Source organism: Coturnix japonica, chromosome 10, assembly GCF_001577835.2.
Source record: "Coturnix japonica isolate 7356 chromosome 10, Coturnix japonica 2.1, whole genome shotgun sequence".
Taxonomy (NCBI): Eukaryota; Metazoa; Chordata; class Aves; order Galliformes; family Phasianidae; genus Coturnix; species Coturnix japonica.
The window spans coordinates 5690773-5709432 of record NC_029525.1 but is presented as its reverse complement, the minus strand read 5'-3'; the positions used below and the strand labels follow the sequence as shown (position 1 = coordinate 5709432).

The 18660-nt window shown below is 42.8% G+C and overlaps 1 protein-coding gene across 3 annotated transcripts in view; it reads left to right on the top strand.

Moving 5' to 3' along the window:
• The first annotated feature begins 2290 nt into the window (after positions 1-2290).
• CHRNA7 (cholinergic receptor nicotinic alpha 7 subunit) overlaps positions 2291-18660 on the top strand; it is a 37043-nt gene continuing 20673 nt past the window's right edge. The window contains exons 1-2 of one of the 3 annotated variants that reach the window (XM_032446739.1): positions 2291-2420; positions 3859-3998. In XM_032446739.1, coding sequence (XP_032302630.1) covers positions 3981-3998 — 18 coding nt within the window. In that variant the 5' untranslated portion in view covers positions 2291-2420; positions 3859-3980. Of the gene's footprint in view, positions 2421-2572; positions 2870-3416; positions 3546-3858; positions 3999-18660 lie in introns of those variants that run through there. The other 2 variants (NM_001323081.1, XM_032446738.1) reach the window with 2 other exon arrangements.

The window sequence follows — 18660 nt, the reverse complement described above, 5'->3', positions numbered from 1 at the left end:
TTTTGCATGCCTGCCTGTAACCAGTGCAGACAGAAAACAAGGATATTCCTCACACTCGGGAATATTACAATCCCTGGACAACTGCAACATCTTGTAATGACCACATGAGTCACTCTTAATGAGCTTCAGTCCCTGGTTCTTTTAACTTACCAATCTCCTACATCAGCCTTATAAGTAAAACTGGGAAATATCTTAGTTTTCTATACAGTCACAAGTTCAAAATGCCAGTGTGTTTCTGCAATTGCTTTGTGCCTCACTCAGACTCCTGAAATAATACCCGAGTGAGGATGTGTGCCTTCTGCACAAGACACACACACTGCTGTGCTTACTAGATAAAGGAACAAAAAGCAGCACAGTGACAGCAGGTAAATGCATCACCACAAGCATTTTCTTACACCTGACCACCTGTGATCTGTGGATATTGTTGTCTCTGCAAATATATTGGGTATTCACAAGCAAGACAGATGCACAGTTGCCTTGTCTAATTATGTCCCACATACACTGTAAATGAGCTGTTAAGGGCTTGTCCACATAACAGGCAAACACCCTGAAGTGGTGGCAGTCCCACAGCAGTTTTAACAGCCTGTAATTGTGAGATGGATTTGCACCCATCACTGCATCTAGAAAGGCTTTATCTGAGGAGAGGTGATGGCTCTCTCCAAATCACTTGGCTGGGTAATGTACAACACAAACAAGAATTAAAGCACAGGGAGGAATGAGTACTACCTCTGGTGGGAGTTGGAGGCCAAGGACAGAGCCTCTGCTGGCCACGCACTGTTGGGTATTTTATGCAAGCCTACTAATTTCTAATAGATTTCCTACTGTTAAACAAGTCAGAATTCAGAAGACATCATTTTGAATATGAGTTCCTGGTCAGTGAGATTGGAGGAAAGAGGCAACCTTGGCAGTATGGCTCCGAGCACTTTCACTCTGCATTGCTCCAGAACTCCAGCTGCTTTACAATATGGACACTCCTGGAAGCACAGCTGCCCAACCACAGCAGCAATGTGAGGCAGCAAGCTCATCTCCTCTGGGCTGTGTGGCCTAGGAGGAACAACGAAGCAAGAAGGAGATGGAGAGGCCTGGTGCAAGCAAGTCTGGAGGCGGAGGCTGGTGTGGCTTAAAGAGAAGGGCTCCAAAGGGCCTTGGGAAAGCTTCCCAGTGCTTTCACTGTGATCCTGCCTTCACCAGCTGGGAAGAGGCAGCTGTCAACAAAACAATGTGCAGAGCAAAATGAGCCAACAGCAGAGGTCAGCCTTGAACTGTAGATTTCCTCTCCAAATTTGCTGTCTGAACAGTTTCTGCTGTTGACTGTCCACCTAGAAATAATCGGAGGTATCTGTGCCATAACAGCAGCGGATAACAGAAGGAAGAGGAAAGGAGTTTCCTTCCAAAATGAGAAGAGGTAAAAGCCAGGTGCTCAGAGCACTGCCAGGTAAGGGTTTCATTGCAAATGGATATCGCTGGGCTGCTCAGAGAGGAACATGAAGCTCCTAGCAACACACTGCTCCTCTTTGCCAGCTGTTCCAGAAAGGAAAACATCACACAGAAAAAAAACCAAAAAATAATAAAAAAGCCACCTTGAAACTAAAACAAAACTCAGCCTACACAAACTATCTCAAAACACCTGAGATCTACCAGGCTATATTCCTACATGAGCTGGTCATTAGGAGAGTTACTCTTGCCACTTACTGATTTCCAGGTTGGCTCATTCCAAAGGGGCATGGATCCACTGCACCATATTTAAGTGCCTGAATGGCCAATGCACACGTGTGATGGGCTGCTCAGGTTCTCATTCTGTGACTCCATAAGCTGGGTCAGTGCTGGACACAAAGCACATTACATGAACTTCAAAGTCTAGGGATGTACATGGGCTAACTGCCCGCTGGATGACTGGAAGAACAAGCATTTTGTTACCTCTTGGAGAGGGGAGGCTCTTCAGTGGCATCCTCCCTTGAACGCAGCTGCCCTGATCTTCGTTTAATGCAGCAGCCATAGATCAGGGATTCGGGGATTTGGACTGAACGCCTACGCACAGTGGAACAAATGTCAGCTGCAAACGGGAACCTGATGATCATCAAAATGCACTGAATTTTCTGGGCCTGCTTTCCAGCTGTGCAGGGTGCACCTACACCAGGCAGGAACTCTGGCATCATTTCTCTCAGTCCCACGCTTGTCAAGTGCTAAACACAGCACTCCTCAGCACTGGTTGTTGCACACCTGACCCCACAGTCCCGCACCTCTGCTGAGGACTAAGCAGCCACACGTGCTTCAGAAGAGTACATCACTTTGCCCACCTCCTTCCTCTCCCAGACCTCAGCAATGCCAAATTCCCCCCTGGAGCCCCGCACCGCTTCCTTGCCGCTGTTTCACTCAGCCCGGACAGGGGAGAAAGACCGAGTCCCCGGGCTGAGGATGGGGTAAGCAGGACGGGCGGCCCTGGGGATCCGGCTGCCCGCTGTCCCCCGCCCCACCGCGGTGCCGCCGCCGTTCCCGCTGCGGGCGGCGCGGGCGGACGGAGCTCGGGGGCAGCCCGGGGCGGGGCGAGGCGGGCAGCCGGGGCTGCGGGCGGGCTTCCACGGGGAGGGGGCTCCCGCTCCGGTCTCTATAACGCCGGAGCTCGCCGCTCCGCTCCGCCCGCGGTAACCTCCCGCTAAAGGCTCCGCAACCGCTCCGACCGGCGCCGAGCACGGCAGGGCAGCCGTACCCCGGCAGCGGGCGGCACCAGGCTCTGCCGGAGCCGGCACCGCAGGGAGAGCCCCGCGCGGGTGCAGGAGGGGTCCGCGGCGGCGACGGAGGCTGCCGGCTCCCGGAATGGGCCTCCGGGCGCTGATGCTGTGGCTGCTGGCGGCGGCGGGGCTCGTGCGCGGTGAGTGGGGCCGCGGGCACGGCCGGGCAGGGGAGCGGGAGCGGCGGCTGGAGGCACCTCGCTGCTCTGCGGCCCCGAGCTGCCGGGAGCGGACGGGGGAGAGGGACGGAGCGGGGAGATGGCGAGACAAAGTCCCCCAGGGCACTGCTGCTGCTTTACTGGGGGAAGTTCGGGACCGAAAACGAGAGGAAACTGTCTGGAGTGGGGACGGGAGCAAGCACGTCAGAGGACCTGTTCCTCCCTGACCCAGATTTCCTTTCCTCCCGAAACTGCCTCTGTGCCCGGTCTGCTCTGCTCCATCCGTGCAGAGCTCCTTCTCCCTCCATAGAAAATGGCAGAATAAAGATCCTCCCTGCATTCGATAGGACAGAAATCCCTGAATATTATCACGTACATTAATGTAGCACCTATCATCCCTGCCAGGGATCCAGTACCCACGCTTTGCTGATAGCTGACTGCGCCGAGAACAAAGCGGAGAGTACTCGCTCCGAAGAGTTCTCAGTCCGAAGGGTCGGGGTGCGTGGCTCAGCCCCAGCCAGAAGCCATTTTTCTTCCGTTGTCTTGTTGATGCTCCCTGCCGTACCTGTGCTCTGCCCTCCTGGTTATGGTTGTGGCAGGGCAGGTGCCGAAATGCAGCGTGCTGCCTCCTCATTGCTCCTCACTGCTGGACCAAAGGGTGCGTGTGTTGACAAAGGGCCACTGGCATTTCGAGTTTACAGTTACTGGACAGCCAAGAAAGGAAATCCCCCTTGGGATGAAAAGCGTGGCAAGACATTTGGCAAAACATTTTGCCATTGCAGCTGATGAGCTACGTGAATTCTGGTGGTGTTTTTCAAAGAGCGCAGCATGTAGAGTAATAACAGCTACATAATATCAGATAGAATGAAAAGAACATACATCTGAGCCTTACTTTCCATGAAAAGAACATACATCTGAGCCTTACTTTCCAATGCAGAATCCTAATGATTTCTCTATTCTTGTGCCCAAAGAGTCCCTGCAAGGAGAGTTCCAAAGGAAGCTGTACAAGGAGCTGCTGAAGAACTACAACCCTCTGGAACGACCAGTTGCGAATGACTCCCAGCCACTCACTGTCTATTTCACTCTCAGCCTCATGCAGATCATGGATGTGGTGAGTCTGTAACCTTACAGGAAACATTCTGTTTAAGAAAATGGGATTTTTCCCTTCCCAGAATGGAGATGTGGTGGGAAAGGAGGTCTGCAAGACCTTGGGAAGCACACATAATAGAAGACAGAATGCCAAACTCTGACTGCCTTTAAAATAATAATAATTTAAAAAAAAAAAAAAAAGTAAATTTAAATGTAACAGTAAAGCTTTCCTCCTTCCTCGAGCTCTTGCCAATTTTCCCCTACACTCTGACCAGTATTAAATACATAAATGAAGCTCAAACTTGATTATACTTTGCCTTTTGAATCCTTAACTGTACTTAGATCCAACATGTTCAGCCCATGCGGGAATTAGCGACAGCAAAGGCAGTGACTGATGGTGGGCAATGAAGAGCTGCTTATCTGGGAACGGGAGAGCAATGAGGAGGAAGAGGATGTTCAGTCCAACATCTAAATTATATTGTTTCTATTCTTCTTTAGACAAGATTTTAAAACTGTATATACTTAGTTTTTATCTGCTTTGCTTACAGTCACAGTTAGTTGGTAAGTGATGGATGTTCCTGTGCAGTGCCTGCCAGGCAGGATCTTTTGGTTTCCATTATGAGTAATTTAAGCTTCACTCTGTCACAGCTGTACAGAAATCAAACTCCATGTGTAAGCATGTTTACAGTATTTAATTGTACTGAATTCAACTAGCTCTGGCCACTAGTAAAGAAGATAATTACTTTAAACTAATAGTTTCCCTCCAGATGCCATCTTCTTTCTGTTAGATGCTTAAAGTCCAAGGCACCACACAATTCAGGAAAAAGATGGGATTATTCATGACAAATAGCTTGCATTCAGTTCCCCCACAGGCTGCTGGTTGCCAAAATCCAGGCGTTCACTGCAGATGCAGTGGTAGGTGAATCTAGACACCAAGAGTCACAACAGACAAATAAGCAAGAAAATTAGGAAAACCACAAAGCCAATAAATGATACTGTGTTAACCAGCAACATATTCATTTCTTGATGAATCTTCTAACTGAATGCCTTTGGGTTGTGCATAGTAAAAGCAAACACTGGGATGTGAAGGGCAGTGGGTGTTGTGAGGCCTGGCAGAAATCAGCAGGTGAGGGAAAATGAAGGGAGAGGGAAGAAGGGCAGCACAAGACAGACAGTGCTTCAGAGGCCTAAATGCCTGAAAGTCACTGTTTGGGGTCCTACTGCAGCTGCTCCTGCTGGCTCACACCTCTACGGGGTCTTGCCATGTATGGCAGGGAGCGTGGGGTCAGGGCAGAAGTAACCTTGAGACCCCCCAGGCCCTATATGACCTATCTGTATGATTTTAGCTCCAGCCCAGCCCGATGCAGCAGGAGGCCCTGTAGAAGCCTTTGCAGGAGCTCCTGCTGGATGGAGTCCCCAGTTGTGGCAGTGCTTTCCTATCTGCCTGGTTTTAATTAGATTTTCATCTTTGGCATTACTAGGCTAGAATGTCCAGAAAAGCTTATTCACTTTGAAGGCCCATTCAAACTCAGCACATAAACAAAAAATATATTTTAATGTACTTCTGCAGAAATCAGACCGCACGTGGTGCTTCAACTGGATCTTACACCAGGATTCAATAAAACCCCATTCCATCTACAAACACACAGCTTAGCACTGCCTTCTCCTGCAGCTCCCTCTGGGGAGTGGCCTCCAGCTGCTGGAGGACCTTCTGCTTTGGTTTAGGACTGTGAGGTCTGCTTCAAAGCCCTTCTGTACAACTGTGTGTTCAGGAAACATTTCTCCAGTACTTGGTTTGCTTTGATAGTCAAGAAAAAAATCTTGGATGCTTTGGGGCTTCTGTTGTTTTCTGTTGTTGCTGTTTGCACTACTAGATACATAGGTTACTCTGAAAGTAATACCCCCTATTTATTCCCAGGGAAACTACAAGCAGTATAAAGAGCGCGATAATACTGTTTGATAGAGCAAATTCTCAGCTACAAAACATTTGTGTTCAACACAGGCACCACCACTAGCTATGCATCTTCACCAGCCATGAACAAGAGCCTGCATGCCACACTTGTAAAAATCTGCACCAGCAGAGGTGTCTCACTGTCACTGTCACCACTGCTGAAATGCACCACCCACTGCCCCACTGCGCTCACATCCACTGTTTGCTCTCCATAAATGTTCAGCAATTGTTGATGAATGTCAGTGGGTGCCATTTTTTCCACATGAGGGAATTAAATTCCAGCCCTTTGCTTCATCCACACTTCCATGTCAGACACCATTCTGCCAGACCGCCCCTCTGCTGCCATCTGCAACATGCAATGCAATATTGGTGGGAAGGTTCACCCTCTGCTGCCGTACCACCAACATCCAACTCTGACACTGTGGGTCAACATAATAAAATAGGAGCCATTACTTTTGGAGCAGTTCTGATGTCATTCTATATAGACCTGTTAAACATCTTTTAGAATACTGGCTACCCTGGGAAATGTTTGTTGTATGGACAAATCCTCCTGCTGCTGACACAGGTTACAGAAGCCCTCTTTAAATCACTGATGAAAGAGTCCTGAATGGGATTAGCTGAACACCCTCGAGACTTCTTCCAAGCATAAATAGAATCTCTACCATAAAGGTTTCCCTTGCAATTCTGCATCTGTTAAAGAGTGAGGCTTTCTCTTCCCCATGCTCCTCACGCAGGTATAGTTGCGTCCTTGTACCATATGAGGGGATGGCTTTTGGACAGATGAATGGCCAAAGGCCAGCAGATGGTCAGCTTCAGGGTTAAACTCTTCTGGAATTGTCCAATTTAATAATAAACAAGTAGAACTGAAGAGCAAATATCCACAGATCACTGGCCAATCTGGGTACACTCCATGACTGGCAGTCATGGCTAATGTGATTCAGAAGGAATTTTTGATCCTCCGTGCCTTCCAAAAAAAATTCCCTTCATTATCAGTAAGAAGCTGCTGTTTTCATCCTGGCAGTTTAGTTACAGCTCATTCTGCCTGCTATAAATCTGACTGCATTTATTTCTCTGAGATCAGGGATTGACAGGCAAAGAAAGAAACCAACCATGAAGTAAATTAAGCTCCACACTATAAAACAAATGAGTTTTCTTCATTGTCAACAAAAAGCAAACACTGGTGGGAATGACAGCTATTTGCAATAACAATTACTGGTGTAACAAGCTTGAAATAAAACATGTCACATCACCCTGTCTTGCCATTTATATATTCACTTTAATGGCCTCTCAGGTGATACAAGGTGAACTGAGAGTGAGACCCATCTAGAGCAGCGCTGTAACACCCCCTGCAGAGCAGGCTGAATCCCAGCTGCTCATGTCTTTACTTCAAGTCTCTGCCATTCTGCTCTAACTTAGCTGATAGCAAAGGGGTAACAGTACGTGGAAACCTTCCCCAGTACAGAGGTTTCCTACCTTACACTTTTAGTTTAACCATTTTCTTCCACGAATGAGCAGGTATTTCTACCCTATGCTTGCAGATCTTTTTATTGGTATTGAACATTTATATGCACATGGGTATCAGGCCTACATAGTGTATGTGTAAATTGCTCCCAACTTACTCTAGCCCAGTAGAAAATCAAGCTAATAAACTGTCTGTTGTGAATGCAAACAAACATAGTAAATTATGTAAAGTATTGCTAACTGGAGGGGGTGGGGAGTGGGAACAGTGCATGTGAAAAATGCAGTTTTGGGACACATTAATTAAGAGAGCTAGGAAAGTGGGGAGTGCTTAGAAGGGAGGTGGGACCACATGCATGGTAGGCCTGAGGGACAGCAAAGGAGTCTGGGAGAAGGTTGGAATTTAGGTGCAAGAGAGCAGAGGGATGAAGTAGAAAGACGAATAATGGAAGCTTCTGTGTCAAGTCAAGGGAGAGAGCCCAGGTGTCTTTCTGTTCACTTTATTCCTATATGGCTAAATAGAAAAATTGGTGCTCTTAAACCTTTGCAAATAACCTTACAATTAATTTGTTCTGAACTGAAAACTAAATGGAGACAGCCAACTGGCAACAAGTGCTCTTTAAGGACACTTGAGATATTACAATATTACAAGTGGTCTCTTTGGTTTTCGTAATTATTTGCTTCAATTTTCTTGAAATAAGAAATGCTAAGCAGTTTGATAAAATAAAAAATAACCTACTTCCTGCATGATTTGCTGAAATCTTGGTTCAGAACTCGGTGCAGGAAAGCAGTCTAGCCCAAACCCCTGTTCCAAATATGTCTAAATAGATCACACTACTCAGAAGTGTGTCCAGTTTAGTACTGAACACTCCCAAGGACAGACTCCACAACCTCCCTGGGCAACCTGTTCCAGTATCATTGCTGTTGTCAAGATAAGAACTTTTCCCTAACATCTGATCAGAACTTCCCAACTTCCGTCTTGGGAACAATACTAAAAACTTTCTGGAAGAGTAAAGCACTCTTCATTCTTCAGCAAAATCAGGCACATAACATAAAGATACTTCTAGTGATGTATATCAGATTACATGACTACGTGCTGCAAGGTATGTGGTTTGACTTTAGTAAATCCTTTTGAAATAACGTTCTTAGGAAAAAAAATATATATATATACCTGGAGGGTCAGATCATGATAAACCCATATTGCAGAATGGATTAGAAAATGGCAGATTAATTGTCAGTGGTTCACTGTCCGAGTGGTAGGATTTAGGTACATGGTGTGATTCCCCAGGAACCCATCTTATCCTTAATTATTTTCATTAATTACCTAGAAGATGAAGAAGGAATATTTCTATTTAATTAGCAGATGACGTACATTTGGTAGGGGCTTGGAGAACATTGAGGACAACAGCAGAATTAAACATTGTCTTGTGAAAATAAAGGGACTGGCTTGATTTGATTTGATGCCTGTTTCCCTACTCCTTTGGCTTAGTGTTAATGCTGATGTGACTGAACAGCGAGCTGGATCGTTAACTAGATAATTAAAGCTTTCACTACACAACAGTTTTCACTTATTTTCCAGTTTGTCCTTCTAAAATTTCTAGTTAGGAGAAAGCAAAGTACTGAATAGTTGTTTGTACCTAGTGAGCAATGCCAGAATCTCAGGAGATATCCTCTTCCTTTAGGCTGCTCTATTCACTTGTGCAGACCAAAGAAAAAAGGAAAACATGAAAACTTTTTATGTTTATCTGAACTCAGTTAAAGTTTGCTCATCCTACATTGCCCTGGTTACTTGTATGACTTAGATTTATATATTCAAGGGCTTTTGTCCTTGTTTCATTTTACAGAGTCAAAGCATACAGTTGACTTCAATGACTTTACATCCAGCACTTAGGAGAGCCTCTGCATTAAGAATCTGCAGGCTCAGTAGTTGCAATCAAACACCCTGGACCCGCCGGGCAAGACAGTAATGAGAAGTATTTTGAAGTTTTAAAGAGAAAATTATGCTGACATTCAGAGAAGCAGAACAGGTTCTGTGAAGAAACAGACTATAAAACAAACAGCTCAAAAAAAGGAAAAAAAGAAAAAAGGAAGAAAAAGAAATTTAAATCTGGAAAGGCAAATAAAACAACAGATCAACAGGCTCATTGAGAAATTGTGCTAGGGAAGTTTCTAAGCTGTTTATCAAACCTCAGCAGCCTCTTTGTAAACAATGGTTGTGGCAGAAGCTCAACAAATCTGCATTATTCTTTTAATTTCAGCATTCATTCGGGTACATTAGAAGAAGTGTCTCCCAGCATTATTTTCCTCTCACTTGGCAGCTTGGTTTTTATTCCCTCCATGCTGAAAGGAGAAAATATTTTCACTTTCATCTTGCGGCCATTTCCCATTCTCCTGTGATCACTCCCTTTGAATTCAGAAAACCAGAATGGTGCTGGAATATGATTTTCAGTATTTTTCATTAGATTAATACCTTCTAGAACTGCTGAATGATAACAGAAAACAAAACTTTCTGCTTCCACGCAGAATACAAAGAACAGATCTTCTCAAGTAACAGCCTAAACTATTCTGATTATTAATGTACTTAAATCAGCAGATAACACTTCTCCAACCCTGCTGTGGTGATATACGCAGGACTGGAGACAAGTACTGGTGTGGGTTTAGCATTTTTACCTGCTAGTCCTAGTGGATTATGGCTCTTGAACAATCAAGTATGTGTTATTCTCTTTCATTTTGGTCTGCACAGATACAGTGACTTCTTTTCTCTCAGAAAAGCACACACTATAAAAAGTTTTCAGTAATTTGCAAATCAAATAGTGCTGATAACAGTAGAACAAAGCATTGCCAACGGAAAGCAAGCAAACATTTTTCTATCTATGAACAGTATATTAACATAGATACATTTAAATGTGAATTACTTCAAATTTAGATGATACAGATTTGAATCTTTACTTTCTCCAGAACCCCTCACCATGTTCGCCTGAATAGACTGTGGAGCTATTCAACAGCCACAACTGTTCCCGAGCTAAAGATAACTTAAAAGAAATGGAAATGGGAAGGGGAAAAATGGGAATTAGATATCACAACGGGTTGGCAGTGGGCAGCGTGTAAGCGCAGGCACTTGTGTAGGAAAATAAACCTTTTAAATTCATTTGGAGTTTCAAATACCTGAATATTTATTTTTAATGTGTTAACTAATTTATGTTGAATTTTTAATTTATTCAACATGACAATTGATTATTTTCCAAGAATAACTAGAAGAAGCCTAAATTCAGCTAAATTCAGATTTAACTTTCATTTATGTTTTTATGCATATGGCTGTTCACTGGAACCAGAGTCTGATTCATAAAAAGAAAGGGCTGTTAACACCAGCTTCAACAACAGCTATCCTGGGATGTGCTAAGAGCATAAGAATAAAGTATTTTATTGGCAGCAACAAAAGAATATGAAACCTATCGAGTTCATTCCTCCAAAATCCTCTAGTGGAGATGTGAAGCCATGTTCATAATGGCCTATAAACACATCTCTGTGTCATATGTATGACTCTTGATAACCATATGCAAAGTCAGTGGTTCCATACACGTCTAGTTATACAGCACTGCCACTTGGGACTTGTTTTGGCAAGTTCTTTGTGTTCAGCTGTGAGCATTAAGATATTTCTGTGGTTGGCAGTCCCACAGCAAGTCCCTTGCTAGCTAGACAGTTGTGTCAGTTAAGTATTCAAGAGGACAGAAGCAGGATTTTTGCACATTACCAGCAAAAGTACTAAATGCAAGGATGAAGACAATAAAAATAATGAGCACTGCTGAGTTTGACCAAACTGCTCACTGAGCTCAAGAATCCAGGTAAGTATTTTTATGGATTTTGGCATGCTCGCTCCATCTCTGACCGCATCAGGCAGAAATGCTCTTTTCACAGGAGAGAATTTGCTCTTTTGTGTTGCTGAAAACAGCAGCCTGAAGGACTGTGTAGGTGTTCTGACATTTTGGTCACGGTGCTTATTGCATTTGGAAAGAAAGAGACACGCCGTTCATTTTCATCGGCGTATTCTTCTCAGCCAACCTCACAGTTTCTCAGTATCTTATTTAGTGGTATGAATTCTCAGGGAGACTTGAAAATAAAGATCCTGTAAAGGACTGTTTCTGCATGTCTGCATTTCTCCCTTCTTTGCCTAACTACTCTCCTTTTTCATTTTGAACCTGCTGGTAAAGTTCAAGTAACCCTGATAAGGAAGAGGACATGAAGATAGGAACTAAGATAGGAACTAAGGACATGATAGATAGGAACTAAGTTCCTACAGACTTCCTGAAAGCACACAGTGGGGTAGAGGACAAAGAGAAATGACTATTTTTTAGTTGCCACAGAGATGTGTCAGTATTCTGAATTGAACAGAGACCCTGAGACATCCAGACGCATCTAGAATAATGGTTTATGATACTATTACAGGAACTTTTTTAGCTACTTCTTGCATAATTTGCCTACACTTTGAAAGATGGAAACAAATAAGAATAAAATGTAGTTGAGTCCCTTTTATGTGATGCTATCCAGGCATTAGTGTCACATCAAGACCGTTACAACCTGACCTTTCAACTTCTATATTTTACAGCTAACCTCTAGGCAAATAAAACTTCAAAGGCTCCCATTCCCTCATTTGAACTGGGAAGGAGGGCTGTGGGAGCTCTTTTATTTCCTCTAAGCCAAGAGAGTGCTCTGCACTTTCCAGAAACCAGCATGAGTTATGAGCTAGAGTGCCTATTTTTGTCAGACCGGCAATGATAACACCTAGAGCCAATATTTAAGGCTAATTCAGGGTTTAGTCTTCTCAATTGGAGTCTGTCAGTGAATACAATTGAATCAAGATGTATTTGTAAATAAAGTGACATGGTGCAGTTATTACTTTGCATGCTTGCAACAAATGTAACAGGGTTTGTAGCAAATTTAATATATGTAACAATTAAACTGGGGGGAACCCACAGTGAATCATAGGAATTCTTAAGTTGGAACAAATTCATCTTCCCTCTCTTGCTCTTCAAAAGATTAGGCTTTTTTTCCACGTACAATGTTCTGAAGCTGTCTGTACTCTGCTCATTCAATTAGCCCGATCCCTGCTTGTCTTTGCACCGATGAATGTGTTCAAATCTAAATACAACCTCTTATTAATAATGATGTACTGAAAAACAAAAATGACTGCTATTACAATTACATCCTCATGGTAACAGAAATGATACATCATGAGGCTGTTAACATAATCTCCACTCCCTTTCTGTGAAATCTACATAGAAAGAAATTCAGGCTCTTGTCAGGACAAAACCTTATCACTGGCAATGGCAAGCATGACTGTCAAAACTTTTCTGAGATTATAAATGTAATGGAAACTAATTCCCACTCTGTATCCTTCAAGACTGTGGAAAGTGCTTGGGACAGCAGGTTGTGTTGGGAATATGCCAAAGAACTGTCATGCATTCTGCCCGGCCGGAGATTTAGGGCACTTCAATAAACTGTTCTCACTGCGTAAGAAAGAAGGAGATCAGGAGGGGATCTCTCTATAGCAAAACTCTGTCCATTTCTCTTATAATGTGAGGTATTTAAGATAATCATGGAGTGGTCATTTATTGCAGTTCACAGTCCTAAGTCAGCCTTCTTAAAAACTGAATAGGGATAGTGGCAGCAACCTGTGCCAGAATGGGTTATCCTCAGCAAAAACCTCCACTTTCTCCAGTGAGGAGCAATTCTACACAGACTTCTGACCTACCATTCATAACAAAATTATGTCTGCTCCTGGCTTTGGCTACTCAAGATGGTTATCACTCACAGATGAAGTCTCAGAGGTTCCCAAGGCACCGTTTTATACGACTTTAGACATCAATCTCTGAGACTAGTTTGTATCTGTTGTTAGATATAAACTGATAGTACGGACTGAGGTATTTTATCCAGGGTCATAGACAAGCTCGCTTTATTTTCCAACCTGCCTCTATCACTGTTTCTGTTAACATGAGAAGCTGGACTACTTCTACATTTCCTAAATTCTGAAGGTGATCCTGTTTTTCAAAGCAAAATTGAACTCACTTTGTTTTTAAGTCCCACTTAATCATTTTCTTCGTTCTTTTAGTAAATGTTCTAACAGCTGTGCTAACCTACCTGATATTAAGTGTTCCGAAGTGAGACAGAAAGTGATTATTGCCATTCTGGCTTGCTAAGTCTTAATTTTCACTACTTATGGCAAGCAGAGCAGCTCCTGGAAGCTTTCTATGCTTGAGTTGTTCTGGTAGCAGCTGTGAGATATGCTAACAAAAATGTTCAGGTGTAGAGTCAGCTTTGGATAGTCAAAGGTCCACTGCTACTGCTAGATAGCTGTCATGGCTGACAGGCTCCCTGTTCACTAAGGAGTCCTACAGGTGGGTAGTAGTGTTCTGCTGCTTCATTGAATCATTACCTGTGTTGATGAAATATGTTACTGATGGCTGAACTTTGTATTTTCCTGACTTCGTTTTACCTTTAGTTCATGCCCTTGAGTCATACTGAATTTGATATCCTGCAGCAAAATACTCTGTGACAAAATTGCCTCTTTTTAGCCCTCACATGATGAAATCTTGTATGACAGAATTATTTGCTCTAGTCAGTGCTGTATTTGCTCAAGATGAACGGAAAACTGATCAGCTTTTCAGTTTCCAAGAAAGTACTCTCTTCTTTCTTTTCCCAACACAAGAAGCTTTTCCTTTCTAAAGGGTAAAGAAAGCCTCACCAGCAGCTACACAGGTAGTGAAAAGAGTAGAGGACATTTGTTCCATCAGATAGACTGTGGAACAGCCCAGTGAACAGCATGACAGCTCACCTTGGGGCAGCAGGTACTATCTCTTGTATATACAAGGGTATATACAAGGGTAAAAAATAAAGCATTTCTGTGTGCAGGTACAACAATTTGTGTTTCTGCAAACAGATCACTTTAATTCTAAGAACAAAAGTGGATTGCCTTTAAAGCCAGATATACCATTCATTCTATGTAATCAGAATGATAGGTGTTACAAATACTTATCAGCTCTCTATTTCACAGAAGTATGAAGTACAATTCGTGTGACACCCATCACAATCCTATTAAACTAGAAGTTACTATGAGAATTTTTCAAATTTCCCTTTAATAAACTGCTCATATTTCATTTTGCCTTAAAATTTTAATATATACATATATATATTAATTAAAAAGGCTAAAATAAATTAAAGATCAAGAAGCAACAAAGTAAGGAAGACATTTCCAGGTTGGATCTCAGAGATTTAACTGCGAAATTCATATTAATGCTGTAGGAGATATTCAGTGAAGCTCTGAGCACCACTGCAATACCACACCCCTAAAGGTGTGAAAGAGCCCAAGGTTCTGAGTTGGAAGGTGTGAAAGTCACAGCAACAAGTACCATCCTGGCAGTGAAGGTGCCGCAGGGCTGAATTTGGCTTTGATGTCCTAAATATCCTCAGCTAATATCATTAGCGGCATAGAGTGGCTGAGTATAAAATAACGAACAGCAATTTCAGGAGGCATTCAGTGCAAACGGAATCAAATGAAGAGTTGATACAAAGGGAGCTGGCCTGAAGAAAGCACACGCCCAAGGCACACAGCCATACACAGCTGGTACACCATGCTGACTAGGCTGAGCACTAAGACACATCATTGTCTTACTCCATTGTTACTATTTGTAAGAGCTGCTATCCTTGTTCAGGGGTGCTCCATCCCAGCAGTAGGCTGCATCATTACAACACTGAGTCACTTGCTGTCAGAGCTCAGTTTTCATATGAAAATCTCGCTGATATGACAAAACTTCAAACACTACATATAAATGTGTGTTTAACTTAGAGGTGGTTTTGAGAAAAATACTGCAAAACAGTAAAAATTTATCTCTAATTCTGACTATTTTATTATTTTGCAATTCTTGCACCTATTTTCAAGGAATCAGAAACATTCTGTGGCCCGTTTCTGCTCTTGAGTTACATGCACTGTCATGGAATATTATTTATGCATTGATAATGCCCTTTATGCTGCATTTTTTGCATAACTGGAAGTATGTGCTGTAAGCTGAGCCAAACACATTTTTCAGTGATAGAGGCAGATCCCTGACTACTAGAGAAAGGAGGACTAATGCAGTGCTCTTTTATGGTGAAAGAGAAATCAAGTGGGAAAGAGGGATCATGAATTCAAATCTCTTTCATCTGAAAAATCCTGTATCCTACCTTTTCCTTTATAATGTCTAAAAACCTGTTTCACATTGCCAACTCTCCATTTGGGTATTTATTCCTATACAAAAAACAACAAACCAAGACAAACCAACAATAAACACCCAAACAATCCTTACAAAGATTATCAGAGGGCTGGAGCACCTCCCCTATGGAGGTGCAAAGGTGATGTCCTCAGGAGTAACAAACACGCCTCCAATATGAGGCAGCCTTTTCTATATTCTTCAAGATCAAGTCTTTCTATGGATGCCCACAATCAGTCCTTGGCAGGCAGCAGCAGTTTTCATTTCAGTGAAGAATACTGGGGCGGCTTTTCTGATAAAAACTGATCATTTTTATCCTTGTCCTTGAGAAGGCAAAATTCAATTCTACAGGTGTTTCTAAGAAGCCTTGAGCCTCCTTTGACTTCAATACAACTGTTTAGCACTGGTGTATGAAGACGGGAGAATTGTAGTCATCCCTCTTCTAAATTGATGTAGTGTTACAAATGAGGTGAGCTCAGTGTGGTGCTTTCAGAGGGGATCCTGGCGGGTGAAGCTGGACATGTGCCACTCTGACCTCCTGGAGGTTGGCAATGCAGGACAATGGTGTGCATCAGCATAATGTTCAAGGAATGGGGAAGTTCAGCCCCACCATTTCTCCCCGTAACGTTCTAAGGACCTCAGCTTCATCCTGACACTTGGGCTGCATAAAGTATGTCCATGGCTCCAAACACATCAGTATGTGAGCACCTTGCTGTCTTTATAGCTTTTATCTTTACATATAGTACAGAATTGAGGAAGCATGACTGTCCGTATTTTTCAAACAGGAAGCTGAAGCACATCGATAAGCAGAGAAAGACTATTTCAGAGCAAGAAATTCCCAGTTACCAGGCGTTCCTCCAACTGTTTGATCTTCTCTTCCTTTCCAATTTACTTACTAGCTAGCTAGGCCCATTGCAAAGTTCTACACTGCGGCTACTTTAGCAGCTCGCTAGGGATCCCATCTAGGATCTAGTATATTGCTGGGAGAACACCGCTTATACAACAGATTATATCTTTAGTTCCTGACAGCTTCCAAGAATCTTAGCTCAACTTGACAGCAGCTTGATCTGACAGCATCAGAGAAGCACTGAAAGAAGCCAGAAACTAACAGGAGATTTGAGTATCTTTTGCCAACTGGCCATTTTATGAGTGCTTAACTCACCTGCCAGACCCTATTCTCAGTAGAATTCAGGCCTTTTCAGTTCAGACAGATCTCAGGGCATGGCCCTAAAGAGGAAGAAGGAGAAAACCCCACGCTGCAGTTAAACAAAAATTCCTTCTCTAATTAAACATACCATGATCTTAAATGAGGTGGGATAAAACTTCATTAGGTGCTAGTAATTTGATAGCAGATGCTGAGAATGTTTAATGAGCAAGTGTGAGACAGTGAGATAAGAGGTAATGAACTAATTAACCTTTTGGTTTTGGTAGGATAACATTCAAGCAAACAAAAGTGAAAATCTATATAGGAAGTGCCTTACCAGTCTCTCAGTGACTGCCAGCCAGTTCTTAATTTCAGATTACAGTTATTAACTTCACTCTCATGATGAAATAGCAGTTAGGAACCTACCATTTATGCTAATAAAGAGATGTCTTTTATTAAGGTTAAGAGTAAGTGAGGTCAGTTCAAAGAGGCGCTCAAGAAGGCTAGAAGTGAGCTGTGTCACACCTCTGAAGCTTTATAACACTGGCCCTTAAAATGCTCAACAGCCTTCTGGTCAGAGGATTCTCGTTTTTAGATGTCAGATGTGCTACAATTTCAAAGTGATTCTGAAAACTGAAGCCCCCTACCATGTTGAATTCATCATTAATGGCTCTAGGAATTAAAAAACTTATGAAATTCTTATCGGGTAAAATTTTTCTCAAAACAGAAATCAAGACGTTATGAACCTGAATTTGGTTTCCAACAAAGCAAGTTGTTTCTATTTCCTACACAGCTGTATGGAATTATTGACCAAAACATTGAGAACACTGACACAATCTGAAGATTTAACGTGAATCTTTTTGGGAGAAAGAAAAGAGATTAATGGGAAATCTTTTATCTAAAAGGAACATCAGGAAATTTGACTGTACTCATTCACTCAGTAGTAGAAAATCTTTAGCACTAACTTATAGGGGAGAAAATACTGAACTTTCTCAGGGTTTTGCAAAAAGGGAACAAAGGAGGTTTAAGCATTGCCTGGAATGGATGGAAGATCGGGGAGACAAGACTTTACATAGACAGTCTGATAGTGGTTATAAACAAGGTGCCTACAAAGGAGCATTTTAATCAATGGGCAGCAGTGTTGCTTCATCCCATGCCCAGAAATGCAGTATCTGCCTTGGCTCCGAGAAACTGAAATGCTCAGTGTGTCTGCAGGTCAGAACAGAAGGAGCTGAGTAGACTCCAATACATAAGTAGTGACAAGTAAAGAGTTTTCTGTGAGTTATTCATTCTCACAAAAGGAAGAAGAAAATTCATTTCAGTCATCTGGAAGCAGTTTGCAAACTCAGACTGAATGTCGTTCAAAGTTTTAATTTACAAAACTGACACAGTTAGCACTGATGGTTCTACTGTCCCTCAGTTCTCCAGCAGCCCTGTTGCCTGCAGCTCAAATACTCCTCTTGTGCTTTTGGTTTCTCCTCCTCATGCTTTTCTGTTTAGAAAAATTACTCAAAATCTGTGGGGGAGGAAATAGATTCAGCATTTTTCACTGCCTGTGTTATTACCACGCTACAAAGCAATTATACTTTTTTCATTGTCATTCAATAAATGTTTAATTTCTTCTCTTCAAGAGGGAAGGCAATGTGATGACAGCTCCCTGGTAGCACTGTATTTTTGTAGAGGTGACACAGTAGGTGTGGCTGCTCCCTGATGACGGATCTGAAAACTGCTGCAGTCATCAACCATCTTCACCCAGGAGCACAAGGCACAGCTGCACACTGCTGTGGCTCAACTCCCTGCTGATGGTAGCGACACAGCTGTCTTTTCCTAGGTCTTACATTTTGGTGATTTAGGTGGCATTCAACAAAGTAAAAACAAAGGAGGAATTGGA